The sequence below is a fragment of the Python bivittatus genome, unplaced genomic scaffold (assembly GCF_059951505.1).
Source record: "Python bivittatus isolate LINGU-HERP-01145 unplaced genomic scaffold, Pbiv_v1 ctg000610_np1212, whole genome shotgun sequence".
NCBI lineage: Eukaryota > Metazoa > Chordata > Lepidosauria > Squamata > Pythonidae > Python > Python bivittatus.
The window spans coordinates 30,893,927-30,916,833 of NW_028277088.1; the positions used below are offsets into that span (position 1 = coordinate 30,893,927).

At 38.3% G+C, this 22,907-nt stretch overlaps 1 protein-coding gene across 1 annotated transcript; it reads left to right on the forward strand.

The window, feature by feature from the left end:
- The first annotated feature begins 2,571 nt into the window (after window positions 1-2,571).
- GPNMB (glycoprotein nmb) lies at window positions 2,572-22,885 on the forward strand. The gene is made up of 11 exons (XM_007442726.4): window positions 2,572-2,711; window positions 10,823-10,975; window positions 11,953-12,096; window positions 12,522-12,695; window positions 14,645-14,803; window positions 15,201-15,506; window positions 16,989-17,120; window positions 18,620-18,722; window positions 20,259-20,464; window positions 21,303-21,396; window positions 22,263-22,885. Exons 1-11 carry the CDS (start codon window positions 2,633-2,635, stop codon window positions 22,414-22,416), a joined length of 1,704 nt encoding a protein of 567 aa, XP_007442788.1. The 5' UTR covers window positions 2,572-2,632; the 3' UTR covers window positions 22,417-22,885.
- The last annotated feature ends 22 nt before the right edge of the window (window positions 22,886-22,907 follow it).

The window sequence follows — 22,907 nt, forward strand, 5'->3', positions numbered from 1 at the left end:
ATAGTTTGTTCTTCTCAAAAGCTGAGTGATCTAAAACAAATAATATAGAAAAGTAGATCTTCCTTTTAAAAATACTTAAAGGCAAGATATATGGAACATAAAGCCTGCTGTAGCTTATCCGTAGATATTGAAACTTCCTCAGAATTGCATTAAGCAACCTGTTCAGCTGGAGTCTGCTGATAGCATTTCCTCAAATAGTAGGAAATGCAGTCGCTCTCGCCCTTTTCCCCATGTAGACAACATAAATACAAATAAAGACAACAAAAATCCCTCCATGTCTGAAGAACCATGGCTTTTTAAGAGGGAGAGGGAGTGGTAAGCAATTTTTTTTCATCTTCAAAGTTTTGAAAACTGAATTCTTTTAGCAACATCCTGTAATTCTATAAAACATGTTAGTTAAGCTAAAATTATGCTTCCTGCCAACATACGAGCAGGTTCCTTCAATAAATATACTGCCTCTTCCACAAATGGGAAAGGGAAAACCTTTGTGAGTGTAAATGAAGGGCCAGAAGTTTATTTCTTTTTTTTAAAATTGCAGTAACAGTCTCTGAACATTGGGCTCTCTTTCTTTAAGAACCCAGTTTTTCTAAGAAAGCAGAACATTAGAGAAGATACAGTTCCCACACTGGCTGACTTGTCTTTGTGCTGCCAGTCCTTTCCTTCACTTTCTCTGTGCCATTCTCCTCCACTTCTTTTGGTTTGCTTTTGCTTTATTCTTTTCCTTTTTCTATTCTCTTTCTTGATTATTAGTTTTTGTTAGTTCTTATCTTTCTGTTTTTTAAAAAAATTAAAATTATGCCTGTCAGCTGATGGGAGCTATAGGACACTAGACTGGATGATTCCCAGCCATACTACTGTCTGGGTAAAAGGGTTGGTCACCTGGCAATCATGTGAATGCCATCTAAACTCCTGAAGAAGAAAGGATATGTAGGGAGATCATAGGAAACAGCTGACCATGTCTAGTCTCAAATTTGTAACATAACATCACTTTTTTTTTTTTACTATTCTTAGTGTGCATACCCCCCTCGCCCATTTATGCAAATATCTAGTGCCGATTTCTTATACAGCAGTCAAAGGAGTCCTGCCAGGTATTTAAGAGCATTTCTTGTCTGAGATGTAAAAAAAGCACCATGACAGAAATGATGGTATCCAACAAAATGCAAAGAGTTCTTGTTTCAGATTGGAAGTTAGCAACTAAAGTGATGTCTCACAATTGGGAGCTGGTAAAAAAAGCAATTTTGTGTCATCTTTAGTGACCCTGAATCCAGTACAGCGTCTGGCTGGATACTGTAGGAAACTGGCTGGTGGACGACTTAAGCTTTTAGACAGATCTTGCAACCTTTTTGTGTAAAATCTGCCCACAGATTCACATGAAAGGAAAATACATCTGTTTCTAAAAATTAGGTGAGACATTGAGAAAGGGAACACATAGATGAAAGCAGGAGAGGAAGACAAAGAACAATTCCGTACTCTGGTATGTTTCTCTATGGCAGCCATTCTCAAACATTTTAGTCTCAGGACCCTTTTACATTCTTAAAAATGAACTTAAAAAAGAACTTTGGTTTACATGAGTTATATCTATCAATATTTACTGTATTAGAAAATAAAATTCAAACATTTTAAAATATTTATTTGAATTTGCAGACCCCTGAAAAGGTCTCAGAGACCCCTAAGGATCCCCAGACCACACTTTGAGAACTGCTGCTGTAGGGCAAGGATGTGCAAATTTGTTTGAGGGCCACATTAGGTTTTGCATGGCTTGTTAGTGGCTGCATTTCAAAAGGGGTCAGGGTCAACTCTCAAGATTTTGAGTGGAGAGTTAAGCTTTAAGGCACCCATTTTGCCCTGTCAAATCCCTTGCCCACTACAAAAGCTTGATAAATATCCTGCTCACTTTAGGGAAGATTCTGCAGACTGCAAAACTGGGGCTAACAGGCTACACCAGGGTTTTTAAACCTTATCAACTTTAAGATGTGTGGACTTCAACTCCCAGAATTCTGAAGTTCACCCATCTTAAAGTTGCTGAGATTGTGAAACCCTGGGCTACACTTTTTGTGCTCCTGCTTTAGGGGACTGATATATAATGTCCTTGAAGTACACGTGGTCCTGGAGTGAGAAACCTTCCTATCTTGGTAATCCTGACTTCATTAGTACACAGCTCTTGGAAACACCTGTGATTCTCAACTACTCTCTTTTGAACAAACACCATTCCTGGAAAGTGCAGAACATGTCCATCTTTGAATCACTGTAGGAATTAAAATATTAGTAGACAATACAATAAATGTTCACGACTCCTCTGTTAAAGGTGCAAAATTGCATCAGAAATTCCTGAGAGGCAAAACTGCTGTGTGTCTAAGCAGAGTTGTATAAGAATCCCAGTGAATATTAAAAGTGAGAGGAATGACTCATAAGCACATGAGCTGTGAGGGGGGGAAAAGGGAGGCAGAAAACACAAAATCATGCACCTCTTCTTAATCCAGGGCCATCACATGATGAGCCCCAAGATCTTAATTTAACCAGAGAGAGGAAGAGAGCAGGGAAACATTATCCCCAGTCTTGCTTTGAAGAGATCAGAGGAACACCAAGTCAAGTTGTGCAAGTTCTGTAGTTTGGGTGTCTGTATCTATTCAGCATGAAGTGGGCTTGCCTCTTCTTTCTTCTTGGATACCTGGTCACTGATGAACATGTTCTGCCTGCTACAGCCTCCAAACGTGAGTTCCTTGCTTCCCTTCTTCCTCTCCGTATGATAATTGGCTGTAGCATTGCCAGTTCTGGGGGGGGGGGGGGATCAGTTGTAGTGATGGCAGTGGGGGGCGGTGGGGGGTGGCCTTACTTGTGGTGTTTCTCTACTACACCACAAGATGGTCTGTAATTCTGCATACATGTTTATGTAGAAGAAGTTCTTATTAAGCTCAGTAGAGATATTTCAGAGGAAACATGTACAAGATACATGTTAGAGCAATTGCTCCAAATTATTTACTTCTCAGCACCCTTTAGCCTTTGTGTTATACTTAAAGTCCCATATGGGAAACAGAGATATGTTTATATTTTGTTTACTCCTAGCTTATACACAGTGAGGATTGTGTTCAATGTTAGTGATTTTCAGTGAGGAATAGGAGAGAGGGGGAAAATGAATCCTACATTACAGAGTACATCCACTTGTGTGCATGTGGTATATATGTGCTGTGAAGCTGCATTCTCTATGCATCCTCAAACTTCGCAATAACTGATTATGTAACGGTAATTGTACTGGTGGCAGAAACATTAAAGACCACTGGACGAGAATGTCCAGATGACAAATTCTCCCTATTTTTCCTAGAGATTGTGACTGACAAAGAGCCTGTTTCTCTTGGGATGGCTATTGTCTCCTGCAGGGCTGACCCTCGTTGCAAACAGTGTGACCACCTCTTTTCCTGGCAATGCATTAGTGAAACACCAAACTGTCAGTCCCTTCGTGGTCTTTAGGAGCTAACATATTTGCTAATTCTTTAGATAAGCAATAATGACCAAACTACATTTTTTTTCAAAAAGCCAAGTCACTTTGAGAAAGGAAAATTTTGAGATGCAAAACAGCAGAAAAACTACACAGTTTGCCTCCTTATGTCTTTGAAATGCTTGCTTGGGAAGACAAGCACACATTCTGAATTCTGCTGGTTAAGGAATTATTGGGGAGTGGAAAAACATCAAGGGGAAAGATTAATCATACTCTTGGGCCCCTTCTTTCCTTTAAATTTCTCCCCCAAAAAGCAGTTAATTCATGTTCTTGTTAAAAGTAATGGGAGCATTGTTTGTGCATTACCATGTGACATGCTTTTGACCTCTTAAGGACAAACATGAGTCATAGTTAGTTTGGCCCAGCAATGGACAGGCTGAACCCATTTGAGAAACCCCAGAAATATTTGTAGAAATCTATGTACTTTGAGTTTACAGTATTAATCTCCAATAGCTAAGATTTTGCCCAGGAAAGATGAAGAGCCCTTTAATTTTCTGACTCTTTCCAAGAGGCAGCCTGCACACTTGGGGGTGTTCTCAGCCCACTTCTATTTTGACTTGTAAGGGAGTATCAGCAAGACCTAATTGTTCTGCTAAACCCAGAAGTAGGCATCTTACAGATACTATAGCTAAGGATGGTATTGGGCCACAGGCAGCCATCTTAGGGCTCATCCAGACAGCTGATTTCACATGCTTTTCACGTGAAGCACAACTTGACATAGCAGAAATGCCCACCTCCTTCCTTCCTTAACAGTAGCTATTTTGGGAACTGACAAGCTCATAAGAGAAGTCAACTCCATCTGCAGCCATCCTCTGTCTTGCCTCACCTTCCCTTTGGGTGAGGTGTGGTGATGCCAGTAGGGCCAAATGAATATATGGGGGCTGATCATGAGCTTCCACACACAGGCAAAGAGAGGCATGCAACAAATGTCCAACTCAAACTCAACTCCTTACATACTTGCATGTCATGTCACAATGCAAATAGAAAAGGGCGGAGCTCACACTGTGATGATGCACATTTAGTCATTTTGGCATCATCATGATTAGGCGCAGCCACTTCTGGGATTGGTTACCAATTAAAACCAAATTTTTGCTCATGCTGTGTTTTGTACAGCCTAGCACGTGAATGCTTATGTATGTGTGTGTGTGTCCTGTAACAATGTAGTAGTGTTCTATCGTATTTGGTGTGAATCTGCTGTTTAGCTTGCTCAATATCTCTCTCAAAAGATCCCGCAGAGCAGATTTGATCACACTACTTAGATTTGGTAATAAAAAAAGTTTACAAAGTTATGTAATTCTTCTTTGGATCCATAACAGATAACATAGGATACAATACATTCCAAAATCACTCAACACAGACTTGTATTCACACAATGAACTAGAATTTTTAACCATGGTTTCTTGAACAAATCATAATAATCTGATTCACACATGTTAAGCAACAATGTGTACATTCACATTATCCTTACTGTACACAGAAATTAACAAACCATATTATGACGTAGTGTAATGAACCACTAGACCACGTAGTTTTTGTCAAAGCCAAGAGAGCTAAAATAAAAATGCATTACTCCCATGATTTAAAAAATATAAATCTCAAATAGAGGACAGATCGTAACCCAAATGAACTTGAATACAGGACATGGGTGTATGGAAAATATTCCAAATAAAATAAGTCAGGGAAAACTCTAACATGCATCAGTCTAAACTAGAGCATCAACCTAAATTAGTTTTTGTCATGTTGGATAGATTAAGTCTTTCTTCATCTGGAAAAAATTTGTGTATTCTGACACATGAGTTTTTATTTTAGTGCAGCTCTTTTATAACAAGAAAAAAATCTATTTTTCTCCTTGTTGAGGCTTAAACAGAACCACTTTATGAAACATTCTGTGTTTCAATAAAAGAGTCACTCTAAATATTTTTCTTAATTATTTATCTATGAGTAAGATAGGACCTTAGCAGTTTCATTACAAGAAGTGCTGTTTCACGCAAGAGGTTAGAAACCGCATTATCTGATTCTATGTTTTTGGGAGAAATTATTACACAGGTATTTAGAAATTTTATTTCTAAAATTTTGCTACAGCTCTCCAGTCAAAGTACAGTAGGTGTACCTCTAAAATGGATGCAAAAACCTAAAACCACAATCACTTAAAAATTGCAGAGGTTAAAGTAGCAGAGACTAGTTTATGACAAGCGAAGCAATTAAAAGCTCAGGAGAATAAAACAACGATTTGCCTGGTGCTAGAAAAATAACTGAATATGCTCCATCACAGTTCTGAAAGGTTATGAATTTGTTTTCTCTGAAGCAAGGGGAGAAGTAATGTAAATGTGAAGTTACTACAAAGACAGCAGCAGGCTTTTTTCTGGGTCTTGATTTAGCGAGGCAAGGAATGAAGTAGAAACCAAGGATGAAAAAAAATTACATTTTTTCCCAAAAGGCTGGGTTCACACATATCATTTAGTCATAATTTCCATATTAGTGCTAAAGCAGTATTGCAGAAACTCTGCAGACCCAAAACTGTTTTGAATTGAAATTAAGTTTGCACGCACACGCACACACATGCTGGGTAGAATGTTTCCTGGTATGCCATATTCATGAGATCCTGTCACTATTTATTATTACTAGATAATCAAACCAAGCATATTCCTGATCATCAGATTATCTTTTAATATTTGCTCCATCCACTCAGTCTGGGAAGAAAACAGTCTCATTGAAACAGCTCAACTACTGTCCCACCAGCAGCCTTAAGTGAGAAGAACCAAGGAGACGGCACCATCTCCAAATATCATTAGAACATACTTAAAAACATAAAAGTTCATAAACATACTGAGAGATGTCAGATGCGTAAAACAATTGTGCCTCTTGTTTTAATAGAGTAGCTGGCCCCGGCTTCAAGAAGCTGGCTCATCACAAGATCATCCAAAGTCAGGACCCTCCTGCCACCAACTCTCCAATCAGCAGAGACAGTTTCTCTCTGCAATGTTATGTGAGAAAGACCTTGAGAGACAGGGTGAAGAGATGCTACCTTGGGAACGGTCAGATAAGAGAGGCCGTAGCCCACAGCTGCATAATGGATGGAGAAAGAGGCTCAGAAGGGACCTTCCCTAGCTTCTCAGGCTGTAAAGGAGATGGTAGGGGATTTGTACTTTCAGACTTGCAAGGTTCTGTTGATGTAGCCATACAATAAAGTAGAATTAGCTCATTTGGTCATGTTCCCCATCTCATCTACCTGGGAAGGCTGATACCCTCCTTTCTCCATGGATCCAATAAATAAAATGTAAATTGCTAGTTATAAAGAGGCCATTTGCATTAGGAATGGTGGTGGATGAACTCGGTGGAAATGAATCCCTCTCTCTAAGAGGCCAATGGCCATCTATTTCACACCCTACAGTCAGAAGAGGCTCCTTGAAGGAGCAAGCAGTACATTTCACAAGCACAATACAGGTAGTCCTCATTTAAGGATGCTAAATGGGACTGGAAACTCTATCATTAAGCAATGCAGTTGTAGGTCAAAAACCCACATAACTGCACTGCTTAGTGACAGCAGTTCTGGCAATCCCAGTTGCAGTTGTTAAGCAAGGACCATGTGGGTTGTTAAGCAAGGACCTCATGTGACTGTGACTTTTGATTTCCTGCTGGCTTCCCCATTGACTTTGCTTGTGGGAAGCTGGCAGGGAAGGTCACAAATCATGATCATGTGACTGCAGGGATGCTACAATGGCTGTAAGTATGAGGTCTGGTCATAATTACCACTTGTCCAGTGCCATCATAAGTTTGAAAGGTTGCTGAATGAGTGGTCATTAAATAAGGACCACCTGTACGCACTGAAACAGACCAATGTTCTTCGCTCCCTTGATAAAGACCCTGAAAGCCACAGCATCCTTTGCAAAAGTCTCATGTCGCAGCAGGGGTGTGATAAAAAACGTCAAGATGGCAGCCATGATAATGCAATCACAGCTCCGCCAGTTTTTTGGGTGCCATCACCAATCCCAAATTCAAACTAATGCAAATGCCAATTTTAGCCCTATGTCTTATACATAAACCAAAAATATGTAGAAGTACAATTCAAAGACTACCACTAAGCATAAAACTTTAGACCAGTGCTTCTCAACCTTGATAACTTTAAGAGGTGTAGACTTCAACTCCCAGAATTCCCCAGCCTGCTTGCACATCTGTTGAAGTCCACATCTGTTAAAGTTGAAAAGGTTGAGAAACACTGCTTTATGGTAACCCATACCTTCACACTAAAATTAATCTGATAAATCAGGCTAATTCTCATAGGAAGATTTAAACCTAAGACTTACATATAACCAAAAATTATGCCATAGACTAATTGTAAGACTTGTGATAAGCATAATAGCTCACAGTAAATCAAACTCTAAGATCTCCAACCCAAAGTTCAACCTAATGCTAGTTTTAATTTTTAACCCTCTTTCTCAGATTAGTACTAAACTTGAAACTACACTGTGAACCATAACCTCACTCTAAAGTTAACCTAGGGATGCCTAACTCTAAGTAAACCTTATGCCAATATGCATTTTTAAGCCTAGGGGTTACTTTATACATAAAAACTAAAATTGAGCCTTAGAGAATTCTTAGAGTGGCACTAAGCATAAAACCTCACTCCAACACCATTCATCCAAGTGTTATTAGCAAGCAATCTCAGGTAGCCTCATCCTAGCCCTAAGTTTACTTTAATGCTAATAAGAATTTGAGATGCTAAGATTTACCCCTAAGAAAAAATGGTGCCTTGGGATAATTCTGAGACTAGCACTAGTACTCTATAACCTCACACTAAAATTAACCTGAGATACCAGGAAAGCCTAACCCTAACTCTAGGTTCAATTTAACCCTCACAGGAATTTTTTAAGCATAACACATAAACAAAATAATGCTGTAGCTCTGTGGTTCTCCAACTGTGTGCCACGGTGTCCCAGGATGCCACAGCAAACCCAAGGGGTACTATAAGGTTTTAAAAGTATTTGCACCATCCATTTGCAAAGGTAGGTTTTGGCAGTCTTTTGGCTTAGGAGGTGCCGGAGAAAAATACTGAGACACTAAGGATGCTGTGAACCAAAAAGGTTTGGGAACCTCCACCATCAGCTAATTCTAAGATTTCCACTAAGAATAAAAATGTGCATGAAACCAAACCCTCACACTAAAATTAGCCTATGATCTCATGGAAGTGTAAACTCAAACCTAAATTCTTTTTTTTTTTTTAATCTAGGTAGCCTAGTAGAGGATTTTCTTTTTCTTTTCCCCATATAGTGGGATTTCTTTTCTTTTCTTTTCTTTTCTTTTCTTTTCTTTTCTTTTCTTTTCTTTTCTTTTCTGTTCTGTTCTGTTCTGTTCTTCTTCTCTTTTTTTGGTACAAACAGATTAGGTTTCTTAAACTATATGTTTTTTTAATATAACATTGCTATTTAGTTAATATATAAGAGTTGAATGAAAAGTAATGTGTCTACTTCTATAACTTTAATTTAAAAAGGATATTTTAATAAATGAAATAAGAGAAAAATCCCTGAAATGAGCTCTTTTGTTACCTGTATTTACTTCTCCACATATCGCCACTATTTACTACACACTTGCCAATGCTGGGCAAGCTTCTTAAGGCCTTCATGAAAGAACTTCCCACTATGTGTCTTCAAGCAGATCCTTTCCACCTCTTTATTTGAGTCAAACACATGCCCAGGAAAGTATTCCTTTAATTTGCAGAAAAGGTGGAAGTCACATGGCATCAAATCTGGATTATATGGCGGATGGGGTAAGACAGTGAGATCTACCTTCACAGTTGTCTCTTGGGTGGTTCATGAGGTATGAGGCCTAGCATTGTCATGTTGCAGCAAAATTTCCAACTTGTGCTTCCAAACTGCTTAATCATTGTTTCAAAGTTCTGAGTGTTGCAATGTAGCACTCTGAGTTGATAGTGGTACCAGTGGAAATCCATGTGAATAACACCATCTGAATCCCCTCAAAATGTAATCATGGGTTTTCCTGCTGAGGCCTGGGTTTTGGTTTGTTTTCCCCCACAGTTGATAATATTCTGTGGACTAACACTTCATTTCTAGGTCATTATGAAGAGCCCATGTTTGGTTAGCTGTCATGAGGCTGCCAAGAAATTCCACCCCTTCTTTCATAGTGTGATGATTGCTGGCAGATTTAAACTTTTGAAGTTTTCATCTCTGCCATCAGCATGCAAGGAACTCATCTTGCACAAAACTTCTGATATTGAAAAGCATCAATAATGTGACCCACATGATCCTGTTAAATGCTAAGCTTAACTGCAGGTTTCCTTAGAATGATCTGTCAATTTTCCTTAATCAGCTCATCAACCTTTCTCAAGTGAAACTCTTCAGGTGCTGTCATAAATTATACATTTTGTTCTTAATCACACAAATCAGCTCTTCCCAGTTCACCATCTTTATGGTTTTTTTGGGCCAAGTGACACACAGTATTCATGTCAACACAGTCATCACCATAAACAATCTGCATTTGGCAGTGAATTTCAGTTGGGGGGACTCCTTCAGGTGTCAAAAATTCAATTACAGTGTGTTTCTTAAAGCACACAAATAAGAGAACTGCAACCTTTCCTCACAGCAATTTCCTGTCAACTGAAGTGAAAGAACAGGTGCTAAAAAACATGTCAGAGCTTCTAGTGCATCAGTCCTGCCATCTGTCAGCAACTGAATATTGGAAGCATTACTTTTCATTCAACCCTCATATAATACCATAAAGTAGTAAAGTTTTTTTTAAAAAAAGAAATGTTAATATTTTTGAATATTAATGAAAGAATTAAAAAGAAGAAGAAAATAATCTTCTGTGGCAACTCTATTGGTCAAAATGGGATGTGCGTCAAATATCCTGCAAAACATGATATTTCATGTGATTATGGAGAGTGAACAGACTTTCATCAGTGCACATAGCTACAGTATGTACATTCAACTTCGTGTACATGATTAAATACATAGTGAATAGGGGTACTGAAATTCTGTGGAGAAGTGATTGGCACACGTGTTATGCTTCCATCCATGTAAGCATATTGGGGAATCGCACAGCTTTCTTGAACATGGAGAACCAAAACTGCCACAGTTCAGCATCAGATATTCCCATCAATACAGTATGGTCAGAGAGCTGGGCCAGAATATAAGTCTTGATACAATATCTTCCATCCAGAGGCAGAATTGCATAACTCCTGAGAAAAGCTACTTTCACAGTTTTCTGTATGAGCATATATACAGTACGAACATGGGTTCAGCATCACATGTGAACCTTCTTTACAAGTGTAAAACATTCCTAACTTTATTGCATGCATTTAATTTTTCTTTGTAGAATTTCGAGATGTGATGACTCATGGGACAGCGACTTCTCGTAACAAGTATCACCACAGGCTAAATCACTGGTATTCTGACCATAATAACTGGAATGAAAAGCTTTACCCCTTCTGGGAGAAAGGAGACCCCAGATGGAAAAACTGCTGGAAAGGTAATTCTATGTGCATGATAGAACAAAGACAGACAGGGAAAGGCAATCAAGCTGAGGTTAATGCAATTATAGAATAACATTAATGATACAGTATAAGTGGAGCTTGGCCAGAATTATAATTTTATTTTCTGTAGAACAATGAACAGGTTTTTGTTTATGAAAATATTTAGGGACATGGTAGCTGTTTTACACAAAATAAGGGCAGTCTGGGTCCATCTAACTGAACATTATCAGACTTGTCTTCTCTGATCCTGTCCACATGACTTGGGCATCATGCATTATCCAAATATTTGGAGTAATGAGAGTTCTGGCTTTATAGACATACATACAGTTAGTCTTACGTTAGGCTGGGGCTTGCTTTTGTATTTATGTATAAAGTTTAGGGTTAAAAATACCTATTGGAATTAGCATGAATTTAGGGTAAGCTTAGGATTCCTTGAGACTTGTAGTTAATCATACCCTGAGGAACAGCGGTAGAATGAGGAGTTCCGTTAAAGCAGCATTTCTCAACCTTGGCAACTTTAAGATATGTGGACTTCAACTCCCAGAATCCCCCAGCCAGCCATGTATATGATGTCAGTTTTCGAGTCAGGTTTTGGACTCCTCGTGACTGCCTGGATAAGTCCCTGCAGTTTTATTGGCAAGGTTTTTCAGAAGTGGTTTGCCATTGCCTCCTTCCTAGGGCTGAGAGAGAGTGACTGGCCTAAGGTCACCCAGCTGGCTTTGTGCCTAGGCAGGACTAGAGCTCACAGTCTCCCTGTTTCTAGCCTGATGCCTTAATCACTACACCAGACTGGCTCTATAATGTATATACTTGCAATCAAAATAAAATGACAGTGGGAGAGGTAATGGGGAATCTGGTGTACCACAGGTTTCTGGTCTTCTGTGGAGGAAAAGTGGAATAGTAATGTAATAATTTTTTTTTATATATATATATATATATATATATATATATATATATATATATTGCTTTTCAGGGGGAAAAGTAGTAGCCAATTTGACCAGTGATAGCCCAGCTCTGGTAGGATCCAATGTGACATTTACTGCAATGCTAAAATTTCCCAGATGTCAGAGGGAAGATAATGACAGCAATATAATATATGATCGAAAGTGCCTAAACGGTAAGTAATTAAATATTTTATTACTGTTGTCGTTTTATTGTTGTTGTTATTTTGTTACAGTATTTTACTGTTAGGGAAGGTGTAAGATGGGATTTTTCTGCCTCAGGGGTCAAAATAACCTGGCTAGCTTTAGGTATTGTAGGTACTGTACTAGTGACCTTATTAACTTGAAGTGGTAAGTCTCTGCGTGTCCAGTTTGTTGTTCTACTTCAGACAATAAAACATCCCCATCAGTCCAGTAAGCTCTTAGTATCTATGTTTAGGATTACAGCCTTGATAAACTTGATCCTGATTTCCCAATCTGAAGTTTTCCACATTCTGTTGAAACGAACGAATTAAATTCCAACATACGAAAGGCACCAGATTGGAGAAAATGCTTTAAAAACTTGTTTCTTTTTTCCTATTTCTTTTCTTTTTGTTTTTAGATTCTTCAGTTTTTTCTGATGAATATGTTTATAATTGGACCCAATGGATTGATGACTGTAGCTGGCTAAACTGCACATATAACAACAGCTACGGTGTTTTCCCAGATGGAAGACCGTTCCCTCGCCACCACGGCTGGAGGAGAAGGAATTTCATCTACATATTTCACACACTTGGTTAGTCCTTAAAATGTAGTTCCACCTTTGAATTTTTTTCTTAGTACTTGTTTATATAGCACTATCCAGAATTATTTGCAAGGGACCCTATTGTTAAGGGTTTGATGAGAAAAAATTGGTAACTGTGTGAGAAAACCATTGGTTCAGAGCTGCTCTGAAAATAAAGAAGCTGTTTATTGACTGTTAAGTTTGGGGAAACGGGCATATTTCTCAAATTCACAGCATTTCAAGTTGAGATAAGGTATGTTGACATGTCATAGTAAATCATCCTTACTATTTTTTCCATAGGAAGTTATCCAACTGATGCAAAACACCTCAAAAAGACAGTAACCTTGAACAATTTTACTGAAGTGAATTATAATTATAATTATAATTGTGTGTGTGTGTGTATGTGTGTATGTATGTGTGTGTATACTTATATATATATAAGTAAAATGCTTTTTAAAATCTCTAAAGGACTTTCTGCCAGAAATGAGCACTCTGGTCATCTATTTATGAAAGTGTTTTTGTTTTTTGTAGTATATTTATTCTTTTATCCTGACTTTCCATTCTGAAAACACACAAGGCAACTAATGGCATAAAAAGAACCAAGGAAGGAAGGAAGGAAGGAAGGAAGGAAGGAAGGAAGGAAGGAAGGAAGGACAAGCCTTTAATATATACATATGTGTGTGTGTGTATGTATGTATGTATGTATGTATGTATAGGCATCTAATTTTTTTAATATTTCAAAGCTGGCTGAAGAGATGTTTCTTACCTGCCTCTTCTAACAGTGGAGAGAATGGGAGGCAAATGAGACTCCATAGCTTGGGAGTGACAAATGTGTCACAGGGAAATCAGATCTCTAGAAGTTTTGGATTTGTTCTTATCATCCCTGAACACTGGAATATGCTGGCTGGGGTTGAAGGGAGGCACCAGGTTGCCTAACTCTTGTACCTATTTTGGCTTCAGGAAGAAACATTTCCCATACTTATTATTTGCAATCCATTTCATTAGCAATTAAATGTGGAACCTTCTGCACCTGAAGTATGTTGATTGATTATGTGCCATCAAGTCATTTTTTACTTCTAGTGACCATATAGATAGATTTTCTCCAAGTTGATCTATCTGTAACTTGTTCTGCCATGTCTCCCAATGATGCACTCATCACCTCTGTAACTGAGTCCATCCACCTTGCTGCTGGTCGTCTTCTTCTCCTCTTTCCTTCACCTTTCCCAGCATTAGAGCCTCTTCCAGAGAGCTGGGTCTTCACATACTATGTCCGAAGTAGGATAATTTGACCCTGGTCATTTGTGCCTTGAGTGAGAACTCTGGGTTGAATGAAGTATGTGCTCACCATTAATTTATGGCTCTTCCCTTTTATTTTCTGTTGCTTAACTCTTGTTGATTTTAGAGAAAGCTTAAAAAATGCATCAGTCAGGCAGTTAGACAACAACTTCTTGTCTCCTTCCAGTGAGAATAGAATAGACCAGCAACTCCACATTTGGTATCCCCAGACATGACTGGGGATAAAAAAACAATGACATCTAGTTGGTGAAACCATATAACGGCACTATCCATATAAGCAGTATATGGATATAAGTATAACAGTATACCAATGTAGTAAAGAGTTATTGCAAATCAAAGCTAGCCCAGTTTAGTTGAAAAATTTACTACTGCTGTGAGCTGTCAAGTGGTTTGTGCAAGTGTATAAATGATGGGACATGGAAAAGGGACCCAATTATGGCACTAGACATAAAATGGTAGAATCATGTGCACGCTTCTGGACTGTTTATAAGAAAGACTGATAAATATGCAATACACTTGGAAGCATTATATTTATTTATTTTGCCCTTTTGATAGAGTGAGATGTTTCCTCCTTTGGAAAAGAGCAACTGTGTAGTCTTTCCAAAAAATACAGAGTAATTGAACCAATAGTAATGCCATCTTTTTTACCTTTTACTGTTTTGCAGGCCAGTATTATCAAAAGAAAGGAGGCTCATCAGTTATGGTGTCGATCAATACAACAAATATCACTGTTGGTAAACAAATAATGGAGTTGGTAGTTTATAGAAGGGGTTATCGGTCATATGTACCAGTAACCACAACAAATGTTATTTATGTTGTAACAGGTGAGTACACAAGGTTAAGTTGTAATTCATCATATGTGGACGATTTACATTAGTGATGTATTGATTTCAGGTTCCAGAATTCTCAACAGTATCTATACTAAGTGTGGAATTCTGGGAATGGAAGTTTACACATCCAGAGAACATTGGTTCTTCTAAACAATCTTCCTTCCTGCCTTTTTTCAGGAAGATTTTAAGACTGAAATATACCTATATGTGCTTATGTATGTGTGCAAGGGTGGGAAAGTTTTGATGAAAGGTTTATGCAACACATTTGGCAGGCAAATGTGACAACATTCCTTGGACACATCAGTGCTTTTCTGTTAAAAACTATGATTCTAGTGTTATCTATTGTGTGTTAAACTACAATTTCATCTTTTTTGATACTTTTAATATGCAGATCAAATCCCCTTCTCTGTGAAAATATCCCAGAAGAACAATCGCAATGTTTCAGACTTTATCTTCATCAAGGACATCCCCATTATGTTTGATGTTCAGATTCATGATCCCAGCCACTACCTGAATCATTCTGCTATTTCCTACCATTGGAATTTTGGGGATGGCAGTGGTTCATTTGTTTCTAACAATTCTGATTCAACACATACATACACACTTCTGGGAAATTTCAGTGCTAACTTGTCTGTTCAAGCTATTATACCTGCACCTTGTGGGCCAGTGACAGCTTCTCCTTTATCTACATTTCCAGGTAAGTGTCTATGATAACTAATATCCACCATACATACTTGCTCATGCAGACACATTGGTCTGGTTCACAAATCACACTAAGCCAATGTACATGGTTTTGTTTTGGCATAGTGTGTTACATAAACTCAGCCATCATGGAGCTCATCAGAAACATGATTTGTGACATCATATAGTGCAAATCTAGTACATTGGGGTTTATTCGATGGCTAATATATGAATCCAGCCACTAGTTGCTTTTTATGGGACTTAATTCATCTCCTTTCCTCTACCTCTCAATAAGCAATTGCTCCAAATTTGCAAAAATGAATAATTTGTTGATTGTCCATTTCTTAACATCTTATGCTTTCTTCATAATTCTGTGCTGCAAACTGGTACTCAGAATAAGAAAAGCCACTTATTTCATCTGGACTTTGCTATAAGAGGTAATGTTATAGTTAGGCTTGTGATGATCGGATTGTTACTCTCTGTTTACTGGAAAAAACCATTGCTCTTCTGGCCATTGCTGAACAGGAAGAAAGTATGATCAAAAATAAATGCCAATCTTAGCTTGATCCTCAAATGCAAGTTAGATGGAATGGAATGACAATAAGGTTATATGTGGGACCACCTCTCCCTGAGGGTATCATCCCATCTTACTAGGTTGGATAGGGTAGGTGCACTCCAGGTCCCTTCCTGCAGATGTCATCTAATGAGATCTTGGAGGTATGGCTTTTTCATAGCCACACCAGCCCTTTGGAACAGCCTCCCACTGAGATTTGGGGGCCCTCTACCCTTTTAGCTTTCAAGAAGGCCTTGAAGACCTGGCTCTTCTCCCAAGCACTGGGCTAAGATGGAGCTGGGTTGTGGGATTAACAGTTGGAAGAGTTCTGGCACCTTGGTGGGAAGGGTATGGTACATTTTCATGTTGTTCTTATTGGTTGCTGTGAGCTGCCTAGAATCACTGAGATAGGTGCCATATAAGATCTTTAAATAAATAAATAAATAAATAAATAAATAAATAAATAAGAAGCTTTCCTCATCCCTTGCTTGCTGTGAGCTGCCTAGAATCACTGAGATAGGTGCCATATAAGATCTTTAAATAAATAAATAAATAAATAAATAAATAAGAAGCTTTCCTCATCCCTTGCTTGTATTAAACTTCCGGTGAGTAAATCTCCAAAAGAACAGGTACATAATACCAAAACCAAGTAATATAAAAGGCAAGAGCCAACAATAGGAATTTATATTCCAAAGGAAACAGTTTGTTAATAAACTGAATAATTTTCCCCATAGTCAGAAGATAACTTAGTTCTAATTCCTGAGAATGGGTATATGGTACATGTGGATGTAGGTCTGTATATGAAAATATGAGAGTCAGTGAATTGTAGTACACTTTTTTATCTTGGTATAAAGATAGGGTCCAAATATTCTCCTAGCTCTAAGATGCAGAAATCCAAAAAGTCTTCCCACAACTCTTTTCTGTTTTCCTTTTTTCTTTTAACAGTAGTTACCCAGTTCCCTTCGAATGCAACTCCCACCTCTCCTAGTTTAACTGAGTTGCTTACAGGACAGCCCCCTGTTGAACGATGCAATATCACTCGATATGGAACTTACACAGCCTCACTTACCATTGTAGGTATGCATCTACACCAGTAAAGAAAGAATATTGTTTTGATGGATACTGTGGGAAGTTTTTCCATTTTTATTATATAATTAAAATGGCTTTCGTGCTGCTGCTCTGGTAGAACATGTCTGTATGCAAAAGGCAGAATATCTGAAAGCTTTGTACCATTTTGGAACGAAGACTTAAAACAATATTGTTTTATTTTGTTTGTTTTGAAAACCATTTTACTAATAGTGTTACGGCTAAAGGTTTCCTTCCATGAACAAAAGGAGACTTCTTTTTACAGTGGGATTTCTTTGGTTGGCTAGAGTTCCTTCCATTCACAGAAAGGAATTTTTGGATCCAACTCTACCAATTAGCTTTTGTAAACTATTTAACTGAATAGCTCATCAGTAAACTTTTGTATTTGGCTGGGAAAGTTCTTGTCACTTTGTCTGGGTGTCACCATACACATTATTTTAAACCAAAATCCCAGCATACTGTTGTTACCTTGTTCAGTTTTGTCACTTGTTCAGGAAGAGCACAATTTCTGGGTTGATGCAGTAAGTTAAAATTAAGGACACATTCTGAAAATGTGATGGCTATCCCGCTGAATTCAAAGAATTATTTATATTTAATGTAAAAGAAAGTTGAGTCCTAATCTTATGGTAACACTCTGAACATATTGATGTGCATATCCTTAGGAGTAGTAGTAGACAAAATTCTCATTTTTTACAAGAACCTGAGATCAGCCACATATACCTAGTATTAAAGAACCTCAATCCAAAGATTTAGTTTCAGTATCGGAACTGACCATAATGAACTCTTTTTAAAATTCCTGCTTTGTAACTTAGTATGTGATTGTATGGTTGTATGGAAGAGAGACATGACTGCTGTTTGCAAACTTCCCTGCCGGCTTCCCCCAAGAAAGTTAATGGGAAGCCGGCAAGGAAGGTCGCAAGTTGATGGAGTAAGTCTCCCCCCTCCCTGGGCCTCTCTTTGCTTGCACACACCCTGTGCCCACTTTCCTCAGCCTCCCTACGCTTGCACACACACACATGCACCCCATACCCTCTTTCCATGGTCTCCTTGCAATCACACACACATACCCCATGCCCTCTTCCTTGGCCTCCCTATGCTTGCATGCACCCCACACCCTCATTCCACAGCCCTTCTGAGCTTGCACCGTGCCAAGCACTCCCTCCCCTGATTCCCATGTGGCCTGTGCCGGGCCTTCCCCTGTGGCATCTCCGCACTTCTTACCTGGGACTCCTTCCACTTCCCACTTAATGACCCACACATTTTGGGTTACTATGATAACCAGGACTGCCTGGACTGTCACTAAGCAATGTGGTTGTGCCTTACAACCACATTGCTTAGTGACAGCAATTCTGGTCCCAATTGCAGTCATAACTTGAGGACTACCTGTAATTCTCTTGCAGTTAGGATCTAAAAGTAATACTTCCTTTCCTTTCTGTCAAATTTTGCATTTAAAAACTCCTGGTATGTTGTCAATGGCTTTCTTTTGACAGAGGGGATCCTTGAGGTAAACATTATCCAAATGACAAGTGTCCAGATGACAGCTACTCAAGTTGGAAACTCAGTGGTTGATTTCGTAGTAACCTGTCAAGGGAGGTATGCTTTTCCATACATTCCTTGCTTTTCTTCAAAAAACCTATATGTCCTGGAATACTAACTTGAAAAAACCCCATGCAGAAGACCAAGGAACATGAGTATAACTGAATTGTTTACCTCTATAAGTACTCTAGTCCATCATGTTGGTGTATTGCTACACTCCAGAGAAATTAATTGGCTGAGAATTATGGGAGATGCAGTCCCACATGCATGGATGATGCTAGATGTAGAGGAATGTAGAGATAACCTTGACAAAGTTATGCAAGAGCAGTTAAGGGAGATGAAACCACAACTTAGTCCTGGGAAAGGAGAAAGCATGAGAAAGAAATTCAAAATAACCCCACCTTGATTCTCTTTGGTATAAGAGGGGACAAACTCTGTCAGGCTTTCAATATTCTATTATACCTTAGAACAATAAAGTAGCATTCTTGTAAACCTGAAGTGTCTGCTTCCTGCCCTGGCCTACCTCAAAGGGCTGACACTAGGCTGGAGAAAGCTGAATCATACCATTTGTGTAGCTAAATCATGTACCTTGGCACCTGATTTTTCTTCTGGTCTTCAGCAGGTGCAGCAACTAGCTGACCATGTCTGACCTTGAAAAAAATTGAGCTGGGTTGGACCTGATTAATACCAATGCCTGCTTGACCTTAGCCTAAAGCCCCGAGCAGAAGAATGGTGAAATGTTGGCCATTCTTTGCTGTTTCTTTTAACTAAGTGAAATTGACAAGAATTTCCCTTCTAGCTCAAGTGACAGAAAGATTTGTAAAATTTATATGTGTGTGTGTGTGTGTGTGTGTTGTGTTTAACACAACAGTAGAGGAGTGAAATGCTTTCCCTCCCTTCCTCCTTTCCTTCCCTCCCTTCCTTCTTTCTTCTGGGTGAGCTTGACAAGAGTTCTGCCAAATTTCCTTTCTAGCTCAAGTTACAGAAAGAACAGGAAATCTTCCTGAAAACGTGTGGGAGGAGAAAGGAAATGAGGGAACCACAATTCATGGGCCATGTTAAGGCCAAAGTGGAAGGGGGCTGAAATCCAGGAGAGGTTTTCTCAAACTGGATTTATTTCTGGCCAGTTTGCAAGATTCAGTTTACAAGATACAGACAAGTTTCTAAAGGCTGCCACATGGAAAAGCCCTGTGTATTCTGTTTTGCAGTTGAGCTGGCTTCAATGTAAAATATTCAATAAACAGCATACTAGGATTTATAGAGAGAAAGACTCATTGGAGCATAAATATTTTTAGAGGGCTTAAAAGAGATCCCCTCCCTCTTTCCCTGTGAATAATAATATCCGTAGTGTAACTGCAACATTTGACTCCTCTAGTCTTACACTAGTTTGGTTAGCTTTACTGTGTTTAACTAAGATGGCATATTGTTTTAAATACATATATACTATTTTTAAAAACAATAATAAATTGACTTGAACCATTTTGGGCAATGTATGAAAAATCAGTACAAAAATGTTATCAATCAGTCCACTGGTTCTATAAAACCAAAACTGATTAGCTATCCCATCTCCTTCTGTCTCTTCCCCCTGCCTAGTCTACCTACAGACGCCTGCACATTAATTGCTGATCCCACATGTACGATTTTACAGAGTGAGTCATGTCACCCTGTTGATGTTGCTGATGTGTGTTTCCTGACCATAAGAAGAGCCTTCAATGAATCTGGAACCTATTGTGTCAACATCACACTGGCAGATGCAACAAGTCTAGCACTCACAAGTACTCTGATCTCCATCAATGGAGGTAAATCCTGACCTTTTTATTAGTAGCTGGTATGATTATTTCACAAGAAATGTTACATTTTAAAATCTAGGGGATGATGCGTACTTGACAGATTGACCGATGCATGTAAGAAGGCAGAATCTTTTCACAAACATTCTAACATTACACTCATACACAAGTAGAGTGTACCTGAGAGAGAAAAGTGCTACTTATGATAAATGTGTGCACCAGACCTTTTCATCTGAAGTTCTTGGTCCTTCTAATTCCTATTATCACCCCAAATATGAATAATGATTCTACTAATGCTACACTTTCTGAAAAATACTGTCTGCATTTGGTAATGTATGAAAAAAGAGACTCAACCATTATGTCTTGCGTGAGAAGCAGTGTTGTGGGAAGAACTTTTTGGTTACCTTTCAGGCTCAGCCAAGAATAGAAAACAAGATCTCAATAAACAGAAGTAATGCAGCTGAAATAAGTGGCGAATGTTGGTGAACTATTGATTTTTCCTTGTATTTTATATTATATTTATATTATTTATTTATTTGGTAAATTTATATAGCCATCCATCTCACAGATGTGACTCTGAGTGACACACAAAGTTACAAAACAACAAAATAACCAGAACAAAAAACAAAAATAATTTTAAAAAATATTAAGAACAAAAATAATTAATCCTCATTTTATATCTGTCTATAGAAATATACATTTTGGGTGTGTCCTTTAAAAGACAGGTATGGTGAGTCCAATGAAGTGGGAATGTCAAGTATGTAGACTGTGAACATCTAGAGAATTATAAGAGTATATTAATCACTGATTAAATTCCCTTTATTCTGTTTTCTTTAACTTATTCTTTAAGCTGAAGCATCCTTTTCAAGGACAGCAGAAGGAATTCTGGTTACTTGTGGTTTCTTGGTGGTGTTTGCTGTTTTTTTGACCTTCTTCCTTTACAAGTAAGTTGCTTGGCATAGTCATTAAAACAGAATCACCACTGATTTAATGATTCGTAAAACTTTCAAACCCAAATAATACAGATGCAAGTGTTGGTAACAGAAGGTAGATTCTGTTTACCCGTAGGTAAAAACCAAAAACCCATTAGCTTTATCTCTCTGTCTTTACCACTCATGAGATCCAAGACACACCAAGCCACCTTCCTGATGTTATTTTCCTTTCATGTTCCATTTCCCCCCATACTGCTTTTTAAACTATTCTTTTGGTTGATAGGAGCTTCCAAATATTACTGAATAAAGTGTGTAATACAATCATGATTGCTGGGAATAATTTCAAAGTTTGTCTATCTTCTTGTCTGTGAGGGGTTGAGGCAACTGTACTTGGAGTGCTAGTGAGGAGGGGACAATAATAATCCAGCAGCAAAGAGATCCCTCAGAGTCGAACGTGAGTGGCAATTTGAACCAGGATTCTGGCCATAAGTTTGATACTGTAGCTACAGTATCCCATTTTCCCTGCTTTTTAAAAGGATTCACAACAAGGATACATCTGGCGATGGCATAACATTTCTTTCTTTACGGCAGAACCTCTGAAAACATTTACTGGCTGGTTTATTCCATTAGTGATGCAGTAGATTTCTATAAGCATTAAATAGGTTTATATATCTGCTCTCTCTCACTCCCCTCACACCAATATATATTCTCAGCAACTTTTATCTAGGGCTGTACTAATAGCTTTTTCCTGCTGATTATTTTCAAAAATATAAATGGGCAATTTACCGAGGAGAAGAACAATACAACTAAAGAATTGTTGGGTTTTGTTCATATACCAGGAAAGCATTTTAATAATTTGATTTTCACATTCTTTTCAGGAGATACAAAGAATATAAACCCATTGAAAGAAAAATAGGTCAAGAGAAATCTGGTGAAGGACTGAGTGTTTACTTCAATAACGTCAAGGCTGTTTTCTTCCCGGGAGGCAATGAGAGAGACCCTCTGCTGAAAAGCAAGGGGGGAATCGTCTAATTCTCCAGGCTGACATTTTACAGTTGCATATATCTCAAGCTTTACACTGACCTGTAATTCAATGTAGGGATGCTGTTAAAAAGGGAGGGGAGATGGTATACGTGCATTACATACAGAATAAAAGCTATTGTTCAATTCACTTGGAAGTATAAAATAGCATCATGCAGAAAGAAACGTATTTTACTTGCTTATCTTGGATATGCTATAATGTATCAGTTAATAAACCATTTATATTGGGTATTGTATTCAGTATCTTAGATTATTGCAGAGATTTGTCTAGGCAGTCACCAGGAGTCAATACTGACTCAAAGGCATCAATCAATAAGAAAATTGTTTACCCCCAATAAATGTCTGTCTAGTTGAGCATTTTTTACTAAGGAATTTAAGCTTTCACTGACTTCTGCTGAATTTAGAGGAAATTTACTTCTGTGCAAACATGCTAGGCTTACGCTTCAGTCCAGAGTTCCTTTATCTTGTACTCACTCAGTTTC